The sequence below is a fragment of the Mytilus trossulus genome, chromosome 3 (genome assembly GCF_036588685.1).
Source record: "Mytilus trossulus isolate FHL-02 chromosome 3, PNRI_Mtr1.1.1.hap1, whole genome shotgun sequence".
NCBI classification, from domain to species: Eukaryota; Metazoa; Mollusca; class Bivalvia; order Mytilida; family Mytilidae; genus Mytilus; species Mytilus trossulus.
Window position 1 is genome coordinate 23191087 of NC_086375.1, and position 13441 is coordinate 23204527.

The window sequence follows — 13441 nt, forward strand, 5'->3', positions numbered from 1 at the left end:
ATGATTTATATCAACAATGCTGTGATGGAGTTACAACATCAGTTTAGAGGAGTTTTGGCCCTTGGAAATACTTATAGAAAATTGCATTGTTAGTGCTCTCAATCCTACATTTCTTGTATAGTTGTTAGAAAATCTATATGTATGCTTTATATCAGCAATGTCTTAGAGTGAATTCGAAAATCAACACTTTTCTTTTTAACTTTTTACAGGAGTTACTTCTCTATGATATGTAATTTTATATTGAACATTGCATTGAAAGAACTTTCAGTCACAGCTACCAGGCACATTTCTTATCAAATTTTTATGAAGATTATATCAAAGGCTTATATGAGCAAAGTTTTAGAAGAGTGCTGACCAACTTTTTTTACAGGAGTTGTGTCCCTTTGAAGTAGAAATATATGGAACTATCATAGTGTTAACTGTCTTATGCCTACATTTTTGTTAAGATATTTATGAAAAGTTTTAACTTTTTTTTAGTTATAAAATAAGATAAAATAGGTGCAAAGCAGGGGACATTCCAGGAACTCTATTCTTTTATAAACCTTCAATGACTGACAATTTTTAAAAGCATACAACTTGGTGTGTGGTTGTTAGTAATTACACAGTGATACAAAACACACAATGGTAAAAATAAAGATTTTTGGTTGAGTCTACGTCACTTTTTATGAGGTTACGTCATCAAATATCAAAGTCTGAGCATTATTATTCAAAACTGCCAGAAGAAAAGTGAAATTTCTTGTAAAATAGATATGCATAAAGTGATATGATAATTTTTCATTAAAATATATTTCATGCTGTTGTATATAAAGCCTCTAGCACTGAACTGCATCACGAATTTTCTTTCGACATTTGAAAACATATCTATTCACATGAATAAATCAAACAAAAAACATATTAATAAATAAACGGGACCAAATTTTACTTTTATTTCTTGAAAACAAACAATTTTTTAAAAATACTATCAAAAATAAATTTTTCTTACAAGAAACTGATGCAAAAGTAGTTTTTTAAATCCTTGCAAAATTTAAAAGATATTTATTTACTCGATGAATATTTCTTACATAGAAAAGTCTTTTCATTTTTCAACTTGGTTAACCAGTGGTGTTCACACTCAAACTGCTGACAGTTAACCACCTAATATAGTTTCAGTCTAGATACATGTAATTATTGTCATATCTCACTTTTTTTTAATCTCTACGTAAAATCTCAGCAAGAATAAATGATTGATGTCAGAATTACGACAGTTTAAGTCAGAAAGATGTGACAGTACCTATAAATCATATCTATACCTTGTGATTTTACATGGCTATTATAATATTACATGTACATGAAAACATTGTTATGTAATAATTTAGACATATGACATATACTTTTATATTAAATTAAAAGTTCTTTAAATAGATTTTTGCCTTCACTGTGAGAGTTTATTTTGGCATTTATCATGAATTTTATAGCAATTATATCTTTGCACATTTGATTTTGTATTCTTAACCTATAATCTAATGCTGCACATATCTCAATTTTTGTAGTTATTTCAATCAAATTGTTACAAGAGCTGTTTTGAAAGCTGTAGCTGTTGAAATCAAAATTACTTAACATTATAGTATTGTGTCTATGGTTAAGTCACAGGCAGCAAATAGATTCATCTTGGCAATAAGTATTTCTAACTACTAATTAGATATAAGAAGATGTGGTATGAGTGCCAATGAGACAACTCTCCTTCTAAGTCATAATTTGAAAAAGTCAACCATTATAGGTCAAAGTACTAACATTTTTTGTTTACAGATTCTGTTACAATTGTAACAATTGATTTCCAAATTACTGATTATATTTTTTGAAAAAATCAGAGGAAGAATATTTCAAGAAAAGTTATGAGTTTTGACTGAGATTCTAAATCATAAAGCTATTTTGCATTGCCTTTGGTTTATTTTCTGTTTTAATTTGTTAAGAATAAGATCAGTTACTTAATGTGTTGAAGTGACAGTCGAATACAAATAACAGCTTCATTAGGGATCTCTAATGAATTATCTACACCATTTTCACTTTTTAAATGTGGCATAACTGTCTGAACATACATACTTTTAATGGTAAATAAAAAAAAGACTGATTGCTTCCTTTGAAGTTGTCAAAAAAGAGGGTATCATTTATGAATTGCATGTCAGAAGATATATGATGCTGATGAGGTATTACAGATCGCTTTCTATTTTCATAGTGCTGATTATGTGGGAAATATCTTATATTTCACAACGTTTTTTTTTTTTTTTGAATAGGTGAAGTTCATATGTAAGATAGAAACCTTCGGGGAATGCAATATGCATCACGTTTATGCTTAACAATTGATATATTTCATAGTGCTGATTATATGGCAAATATCTTATATTTTACAACGTTTTTTTTTTTTTGAAAAGGTGAAGTTCATATGTAAGATAGAAACCTCAGGGAATGCAATATGCATTGGTTTATGTTTAAACAATTGATATATTTCATAAGGAAAATTGATTTATTAAATTATAGTTTATACACAATACAATGCATCTGTTCATCAAAGATTAGCAGGCCGTATCTTAGTCTATTCTTAGGCAATTGCATAACATTTATTTTTAGATTATTAGGAATAGTGCCCTAGAGGGGGGTTAGAGTATTGTTGATGAAATTGAGAGAACGCATCGATGTATCGGATGCAAGAACAATTAGCTATTATTTACTGGTTTCGAACCATATTCGAAAAAATCTTTTTATGTTAACGGATATTGACATAGATATACGTTTCTTTGGAATAGTGATTGGATATTGTTCATTTCATTGAGTTATTATCATCACTTCAATGTCACTTTCCAAGTGCGTGCTATGGGTACGCACCCAGGTAAACACAGATATCGTATTATGAGCTTTAATATTTCGAAACTGAATTAACTCTTCTTGTAGAGTTGAGAACAAGAACATAGATGTTCAGCTCACGCTATGAGAATGACTGATTGACCTATGGAGACATTCGGCCATGACAGCATTTACAAGTGCGCGATCCCACAATGCAACGCATATATGTAAACAATAACAATATTGGAATAGAACCACGATTGAGTAGACTAAGTGTGTAAACGTTCGTTTTATATTTACTACACAACTTGATTAATAAATAACTGTTGGTCAGCTTTTTCCAAATGTCAGTATCATTACAGTTTCCCGTACATTATGCCCGCCAGTTTTATCGCTATGTCGACGGCATTCAATATTTCATAAACACTACGTTTGAACTCATGCTATATCAGCACACTAGCTATGCATACACATTCCATTTGCGTCGGCCTTTAATGCTTAATTTCTTTGATAAGCAGCCGATAAGCATGTTTCTACCGCCCAGGCTCGGAAGTCAGTGATCGTGATACATGAGATATATACAAATTTGTTATGGTTTTATGCAGGACCACTGCGTCTGGTGGACACTTTGCTTCAACGTAGATATATATAGTTCCAGTTTAGTCCTTACAATGTATTATTTCCGCAGTTCTTCAACACTAGTCCAAGGGCACTGAGGGAACGCTTAGAGCATACAGACACACCGGGTTTACATATACTAGGCTAGTATACAGGTTTATCATATACTACTGCAGAGTAGGGTGTGAAGAGCAGCATGGAGATTCGAAGACACGTATACTCAGCACGTATATATGTCTGAACTTCTTAAGGATATGCAACTGAATGTATTGTATTGGTGGAAACTCTGCCTTTGTTAAGTATATTAGTAATATTTTTTTTTTTTTTTTTTATTTTATTGATAAGCACAACATACATCTGTAATAACAGCAGACACATACATGTATTTATATGAGTAATACTATGTATTAATGTCTCATATTTTAGCACATAGTATCACACAGTATCTTTATCTCTTTTCTAGATTGTTCCACACCGACAGAGATCTCTTCAGGTTAACATTTCGTACATATAGTATGAATTTATATTTTATGTACATGTATATATTCCACATACATGTAGTACAGAAGCACCAGTATTTATCATGTTCATATTGCTATTATAGATTGCTACATGTACATGTATCTCTATTCTAGATTATTCTACACCTTCCAGGACATTTCTCAGTCATATGTATTTATTTTATATGTATGATATTTCATCACATAGCACAGTTTTTATCATATTTATATTTATTCCTGAGTGTTCCACAACCGTCCAAGATCTCTTCAGGTGTATATTTCGTACGGTATATTAGAATTATATGAATTTAAATGTATATATATTTCAGCACAAAGTACATGAAGCACACAGTTTTTATCATGTTCATATCGCTATTCTATTTGCTATCTCTATACTAGATTATTTTACACATTCCAGGATTTTCCAGATGGACATTTCTCAGTATTGTTATGCATACATGTATATATTTATTTTATATCTATTATATTTCAGCACATAGTACATGTAGCACACAGTTATTTATTGTGTTTATATCTTTAGTCTAGATTGCTTCACACATGCAGGGCTCTCCAGGTGTATCGCCACAGGTCATTTTCTTATGTATATTGCACTACACCTGCTGGATCGCCACAGGTTATTTATTTATGTGTATTGTACTAAGCCTGCTGGATCGCCACAGGTTATATTATTTTATTTATATATATTGTACTACGCCTGCTGGATCGCCACAGGTAATTTTATTTATGTGTATTGTACTACGCCTGTTGGATCGCCACAGGTCGTATTACCCTGCTGGATCGCCACAGGCCATTCATTCTCTTTATGTATACTGTACTACACCTGCTGGATCGCCACAGGTCATTCTGTCTATTTATGTGTATTGTACTACGCCTGCTGGATCGCCACAGGTCATTTTCTTATTATGTATATTGCACTACGCCTGCTGGATCGCCACAGGTTATTTTATTTATGTGTATTGTACTACGCCTGCTGGATCGCCACAGGTTATTTTATTTATATATATTGTACTACGCCTGCTGGATCGCCACAGGAAATTTTATTTATGTATACATGTATTGTACTACAGCTGCTGGATCGCCACAGGTTATTTTACTTAGGTGTATTGTACTACGCCTGCTGGATCGCCACAGGTCATACTACCCCTGCTGGATCGCCACAGGTCATTCATTATTTCAGTATAGTAATGCATACATGTAGGTATTTATTTTATATGTATTATATTTCAGCACATAGTACATGTAGCACACAGTATTTATCATGTTTATATCTTTAGTCTAGATTGCTCCACACATGCAGGGATCTCTCCAGGTGTACATTTCATACAGTACAGTTATATATATTATATTTCAGGTCGAACCTGCTGGATCGCTACAGGTCTTTCATTCTTTTTATGTATATTGTATTACACCTGCTGGATCGCCACAGGTCGTATGGTACTTGCTGCATCGCCACAGATCATTCATTATCTTAATGTATACTGTACTACGCATGCTGGATCGCTACAGGTTAATTAATTATGTGTATTGTACTATGCCTGCTGGATCGCCACAGGTCATATTATCTTTTATTATGTATTAATGTGTTATATTTAACTCAGCTAGTATTTCCACTTAGACTCTCTTGTTTAAGGATTACTAAGACTTCCCAGGTTGTTTCTTTTCTTTTATTTTACAGGAAAATACAGATACAGATATTAAAACCTTCGTTTTATCGGATGAAGACTTCAGAACTTTATAGCACCGTTATATATAGAAAACATACCCTGATGCCTGCCTTCATATATAGTAAAATGTGTTAGACAACAGTTCAACTTTGTTTATTAACCTATCGTTTTCGGATGCAGAATTCAGAACTATTAAGCACTGGAATATGAGGACAGCATATCTTGAAGCAACTTCAGAACTATATAGCAACTAAATATATAAGGAGGACGATACTTGATTCATGCATTCATAGTTAATGTGTCAGAACTACAGTCACACTTCTTTAAGCATTAAACGCAAGAATTTTAACTATGTAAGACAGAGTTATTTTATCCGTCTGGGTTAGAGAGAAGTGATTACTGTTATCACTCTTTCAGAACTGGTAGAGGGTTCTTTTTAAAGCACAACAGAAATGTGTTGTTTTTAAAATCTTCAGCGGCAGCAGCGGGAATTGAAGATCATATCATACAAACACTTGGTAGATGGTCATCGGACTGTTATATCAGACATATAAGAACTGATAAGAGAGTTATTTCTAAAGCACAACAGATAATGTGTCATTTTTGAAATTAATGTTTTGGTAATGTTGTTTATTTTTACATATGTGTTTTTAAGCATTATTATTTCTTGGGGGCTTTCATTCTTTCATTAATGAACTCATTTCATTTGGCCTTTTTAATTCCAGGGGAATCATACTCCCCCAATTCAATAATACATCAGATAGGTTCCTGTCGAGGAACAAATAGGTAGTTTAAAGTAGTATTTTTACTACGCTGGGATCGCCCAGAAGCAATTAGGTTCATTCCTGGGGGTCGCCCCAGGAATTAGGTTCATTCCTGTCGAGGAACAAATAGGTTCATTCCTGGGGATCGCCCCAGGAACAATAGGCTCATTCCTGGGGGTCGCCCCAGGAAATAGGTTCATTCCTGTCGAGGAACAATAGGCTCATTCCTGGGGGTCGCCCCAGGAAATAGGCTCATTCCTGTCGAGGAACAATAGGTCATTCCTGTCGAGGAACAATAGGTCATTCCTGTCGAGGAACAATAGGTCATTCCTGTCGAGGAACAATAGGTCATTCCTGTCGAGGAACATAAGTCATTCCTGGGGGTCGCCCCAGGAAATAGGCTCATTCCTGTCGAGGAACAATAGGTCATTCCTGTCGAGGAACAATAGGTCATTCCTGTCGAGGAACAATAGGTCATTCCTGTCGAGGAACATAAGTCATTCCTGGGGGTCGCCCCAGGAAATAGGTTCATTCCTGCCGAGGAACAATAGGCTCATTCCTGGGGATCGCCTCAGGAACAATTTTTTAAATTTATTTTTCTCATATTTTGATTAGTTTGAAATATTCATTTTTTCTCATATTTTGATAAGATTTTTAAAATTAAGCCAAATTTTTTAAGTGAATGAGTAGCCCCAAGAAAGCCAATAATGTATTATAGTGTTTATAGTCTTGCCATGTAGAAAGATATGTACTGTTATGTTACAGTTTATTTTAATATTATGTGTAGATTTAGTATGTTTTGATATTTTAATAATAAACATTATTCTTAAATTGTGTTGTGTATAAAAGGAAAATTGATTTATTAAATTATAGTTTATACACAATACAATGCATCTGTTCATCAAAGATTAGCAGGCCGTATCTTAGTCTATTCTTAGGCAATTGCATAACATTTATTTTTAGATTATTAGGAATAGTGCCCTAGAGGGGGGTTAGAGTATTGTTGATGAAATTGAGAGAACGCATCGATGTATCGGATGCAAGAACAATTAGCTATCCCACCCGCCTTCCCCTACAACACCTGTGCATTAACTGGGTATTTAGTCTACAGGTCATGATTGGATAAAATATGCTATAAGTACTGAAAGAGTTATTTAGTTACAGTCAGGTCTATAATTAAATTCTGACTAAACATTTAAGAATATTCATATAGCGGAGTAGTTGGTTTTTGTTCTCATATAGCTGATGAGTGTTTTCCATGCATTCACTCAAGCGAAGTCGAAAATATATCTATAATTGATGTTATAAAGAATGATTTGAAATTGCTATATTACATTGTGAAAGATCTATTATATTTCTAGTTTGTTATTTTCAAATGTACATATTTGTTACTTCATGTTTAAGGGGCTACTCATATAGAAATGATATGTGTATTTTTGCCTTTTTAATTCCAGGGGAATCATACTCCCCCAATTCAATAATACATCAGATAGGTTCCTGTCGAGGAACAAATAGGTAGTTTAAAGTAGTATTTTTACTACGCTGGGATCGCCCAGAAGCAATTAGGTTCATTCCTGGGGGTCGCCCCAGGAATTAGGTTCATTCCTGTCGAGGAACAAATAGGTTCATTCCTGGGGATCGCCCCAGGAACAATAGGCTCATTCCTGGGGGTCGCCCCAGGAAATAGGTTCATTCCTGTCGAGGAACAATAGGCTCATTCCTGGGGGTCGCCCCAGGAAATAGGCTCATTCCTGTCGAGGAACAATAGGTCATTCCTGTCGAGGAACAATAGGTCATTCCTGTCGAGGAACAATAGGTCATTCCTGTCGAGGAACAATAGGTCATTCCTGTCGAGGAACATAAGTCATTCCTGGGGGTCGCCCCAGGAAATAGGCTCACTCCTGTCGAGGAACAATAGGTCATTCCTGTCGAGGAACAATAGGTCATTCCTGTCGAGGAACAATAGGTCATTCCTGTCGAGGAACATAAGTCATTCCTGGGGGTCGCCCCAGGAAATAGGTTCATTCCTGCCGAGGAACAATAGGCTCATTCCTGGGGATCGCCTCAGGAACAATTTTTTAAATTTATTTTTCTCATATTTTGATTAGTTTGAAATATTCATTTTTTCTCATATTTTGATAAGATTTTTAAAATTAAGCCAAATTTTTTAAGTGAATGAGTAGCCCCAAGAAAGCCAATAATGTATTATAGTGTTTATAGTCTTGCCATGTAGAAAGATATGTACTGTTATGTTACAGTTTATTTTAATATTATGTGTAGATTTAGTATGTTTTGATATTTTAATAATAAACATTATTCTTAAATTGTGTTGTGTATAAAGTGCTGATTATATGGCAAATATCTAATATTTCACAATGTTTTTTGAAAAGGTGAAGTTCGTATGTAAGATATAAACCTCCAGAGAATGTGATATGAATCAAGTTTATGAAATAAAATTAATATAAAGGTTAAAAGTACATTCAACAATCAAAAACTCTACTCAGCAGCTGTATCATTATTCTGATTCAAATTCCAGAGCCTTGAAATCTAATATAATTTGGAAATTTCTCTGCTAAAAACAGGTCAATTATAGGAGAATCATATTAAAATCGCTTATCTGATTTTATACGGTTCAAAAATAGATTTTAGAATTACTGTTTTCATAATTAGAAGAAGATATCAAATTATTTTCCAGGCTACTTCTAATGAGCAATAATTATGTCTCATGGTCTGTGAAACAGAAAAAAAGCTTCAGTTTATGCAGTTTAAATAGTAAACAAATGTATTAAAAATGTCAAGAAACAAATTTTATATCTTAAAATAGTCAGTTAATGTTAATCTTATAGTGGAAAGAAAACCTATTTTGTAGCAATAATTGGACATCTAATGCAAATTAAATCAATTTAAAAAATTTCTTTCATGAACAAATCATTCTAAATGATTTTTTATACAAATCAAATGATTATTCACTGGAAAAATGTCAAGAAAAAGATAGCCAACAGAGAGATACAATAAAAAATCCAAATTAAGATATGCAGAGACATGAAATAAATGCTGACATAAGCATGTTTGAAGACTTATTAATGCAGGTTGTCCACACATTGTGCAAACTTTATATGATTAATGACGTGAACTCTCCGTAACAGACAATGCATGGTATTAGTTATTACACAGAAAACAATATCCGGTTAAGTTCTATACTTTTATTACATTGAAACACTCCAACATGGTACATATTAAACTAGTCAGAAATATTTGAATTTCAGTACCTTTTATTTAAAACTAAATAGCCTCTAAAATAAAGATAGGGCTGATAAACTTACGTGAGAGGTACTTTATGTCTTTAAATGATCAAAGCCTTAAATGATTGTTCGAGTAAAACATTACTAAATGAGAAGGGTACAGGTATTAAACGAATCAGTCTCTATCTTTTAACTGATGAACATTTTAAACATGGTACATCTGTCAGTCCAAATGCCTTTTAAGATAAAATTCTCTTGATGAATATTTTAACTTCTTCAGCTTATATGGAAAAAAACCATAAGGGGACAAGTTTCAAGAAAATATGTATGAGGTTCGAGTCAGTCCAAATGTATATAATAAGACAAAATTCTTTTCATGAGCATTTTAATTTCTCAAGCTTATATGGGAGAAAAAGCCCATTTAACCGGACTAGTTTCAAGAAAATATGTATGAGGTTGGAGTGTTTCTGCAGTGTAAATCACAAATTAATAAAGAGTTTATCTTTAAAATTATTACCTTCTTCTTGCTCTTCTTCTGGAGCATCTATTTCGACTTCACATTCCTTCCCATGCTCGTCTGAAACTCCAAAATGGATGTCATCTTTTTTCTGGTCAGAATCTGACATCTTACAGTCATCACCGACCTTCATGGAAATATGAACAGGTTTTCCCGTTTCTGAAGAAAACAAGATCTTAATGTTACAAAAAGGTGTTGGAAATGTCATACATTGATGATATACACCATACGAACTATAATCCTAAACGTTCTCATTAGTTAATATCACAACAGAATCATTTCCGTTCTCTCGTACCATTCTTTAAGGAATAGATATCGCTGTTTACAGTGAAATCAGGTGGAAAATTAAACATCATTATATCATCAATACAGTACAAAGAGCAACAAACAAACCTTACCTTAGGAGAGTTAATTAAAAGAATCAAAAAGGTCTCAGGTGTGAAAGGCATACACAGTGAATGACGTATAGATTTGTCAAGTGAAATAATGCTTCTTTGTATATAACATGCTCATGTATAAAAGTCATACATATATCTTTAATACCATCTAAACGTAATAAACGACAGGTACTTGTAAACTGTACAAATTTAGTCAATCACCTATCAATTTACAATTCCATCTGTCGTATATGGCTGTTCGAGCATCAACAAAAGGGAAATCAAAAGTGCTTAGCAAACAAATGTTTGGTCATTTAAGTTTATATCATCATAAAATTATTTGATTTCATTCATAATCAAAGTAAAATTATTCTCAATATAAAAATTTCATTCTTGTTCAATGATATTCGGTAGCAAACAAATGTTTGGTAATTAGATGTTTATATCATAATAAAATTATTTGATATCATTCACTATTATAGTAAAATTATTCCCAATATAAAACTTTCATTCACTGTTCTCTGTTCAATGGTATTTGGTGGCAAATAACTGTATGGTAATTAAAAGTTTATATCATAATGAAAATTATTTTATTTCATTCACAAATATAGTAGAAAAAATTCCCATCATAAAAATTCCATTCACTATAATATTTCTGTTCAATGATATTTGCGGTTAAATTAGATCTTAATGATTTTCAGTTAAAATATGCAAAATAGGGCTTTCAAATTAATTCAATTACCTTTATTAATTAAAAGATATAAATAGAAATAAAAGTTATTTATAGAAACAAACAATAGACAGGAGGACTAATTTGAAACTTATTTTTGATTTTTAAAAATTTTGGATTATAATAACTTTTACAAATACTGTGTTGAAAAGGAAAAATTACACACAATGGGAAAAGTTTAACTAAAGTTTGAAAACACTTTTCATTTATGACGCATTAAGCCAAATCATCTATGTTATAATACTTAAATACAACCAAAAGAATTACAATTCAAACCATACATGTGTTAAACACCAATTTTCTTGTCCTAGTCAGTTTGATATTAATTCATCAAAAGCATAAATCACTGGCAGTACAATGATATTCTATTATGACATTCCTCAAACCCTTAAGTACACACCCGTGGTAAAACATGAATAAATTGCATGTCAACAGATCGACAATGTCATGATTTCTTGGGGCTGTTCTGATGGTGTAAATTATCTGCCTTCCCCTAAAGAGCTTAGACTAGAAATTATTCCTGTGGGTTTGAATTTATACTGATTTTCCCACAGGTTTGCCCATTCATGCCAATATTTTACACCTCACAATCGCCTGTGGTAAAATTAGTATAAATTAAAGCCATGGTAGAATTAGAAAGCCAGCAGGGTGCCCTCCTCAAGTCTGATGCTACATTTATGAGTTATGTGCCTTTCACTTGTTCAACTTCACACAATGTATTATAAGTGGACCCTTAAGCCCCCCTTTTTGCAAAAATCCAGGATCCACATCTGTTAAATGTTGGATGTCAGAATTTGTTTTCAAATCTAAGAAAAACCATAGCTAGTGTTCCAAATTACATGGTATCAAATTGCTTTTAGCTTCAAATGAGAAAAAGCAATTTTATGTTTAAAGTATTTTGATTTACAACACTGCACAAAGATTCAAAAAGCAATGGGGTAAAATTGTCCACCAATTGATCAGTTTGATGAATGATTTGAAATCATGGGGCGAATCCAGCCATTCAAAAAAGGGGTGAGAATCTCAACCTAGGATAAAGGGGGGGCGGATTCCAACTATATGTCCCTGTTCAAATGCATAGATCTTCACCGCCATTGTAAATTGAATTTGGAAAAATATTTAACCAATTGGTATTGAAACCCACATTACTTACTTGTAACAGCTAGCATCAGGTAAATTTGCATTAGTTCCTCCACAGTACCATATAAGTTTGTTTTATTTCGAGGGATATTTTTCAAATCAGATCTTGATAAAATTGAAATATAACTGACCGCTTACAAGGAAACTTGTTAATACCAGTATTGATTTCAATTGTTATTTAGTATAAGGATATTTTCATTACGTAAATTTAAATGATCAACTACAATGAGTTATCAGGATCTCTTTTGAGTAATATTAACACCTTTATGAAAACCGGTAAACAAAAAATAAATAATTAATTTTACTTCCGACTTTATTCAATACAAAATTAAAAAGATAACCACAAAATAAATGCTAAAAGCCATTTATCAAATTTGTAATTAAATAAAAACTTTTTCAGATTTAACTTAAGACATTAATCGGTCAAATAAAATCAAGACTAGAAAACTGACTACTGAATCAGCAAGGGCCCAGCTTGCAATTTTTTATGTGTGTCAAAGAAACTGATGCATAAAAAGCAAATTCATTAGTCGCAATTTACATAAATTTTTACACCTGCAACTATTAAATTCAGGATTTGTTCTCGATAAACGCATGTTTTGTTAAAAATGCAAGCACATAATGTATTTGATGGGCATTTTCCTAAATGGTGGACAACGAATAAATTTTTTACACACAAAATCGTATTGCCATAGCAAATAATACATTTTTCATTTTCATCCGCAAAAAATATGATTCTCCGGTATGCACAACAACTGTAAAAATTTTCATTTGTCGATCTCCTACATTTACTTTTGAAGATTTTGCATTCAAGAAAACCATTGACCGACCAACAGACAGACATATAGATGGATGGACAAAGAGAATATTAAAGGGCTGCAGAATCCTTGATGCAGTCTCCCCTAAATATGTGTCCAAAACTTTGACCAGATATGAGCTGTCACATTTCCAAGTTCAGTGAACCACGAAATCTAGGTTAAAACCCAGTTGTCAAATATATTTATTTCACTCCTGGGTCAGATCAAAGAATTTAAAAGTGTTTATTTCTGCA

At 32.6% G+C, this 13441-nt stretch overlaps 1 protein-coding gene and 1 long non-coding RNA gene across 6 annotated transcripts in view; one reads left to right on the plus strand and one right to left on the minus strand.

Annotated features, from left to right (window-relative positions):
* The window catches only part of LOC134710645 (uncharacterized), an 85184-nt gene that overhangs the window by 14681 nt on the left and 57062 nt on the right, over window positions 1-13441 (minus strand). For all 5 annotated transcript variants that reach the window (XM_063571031.1, XM_063571028.1, XM_063571029.1 and 2 more), the window contains one exon: window positions 10144-10302. In XM_063571031.1, coding sequence (XP_063427101.1) covers window positions 10144-10302 — 159 coding nt within the window. The remainder of the gene's footprint in view (window positions 1-10143; window positions 10303-13441) is intronic.
* On the plus strand, window positions 2988-8708 carry LOC134710639 (uncharacterized). Its single transcript, XR_010106124.1, has 2 exons — window positions 2988-8224; window positions 8303-8708. It is a non-coding gene; the product is annotated as an uncharacterized LOC134710639 (long non-coding RNA).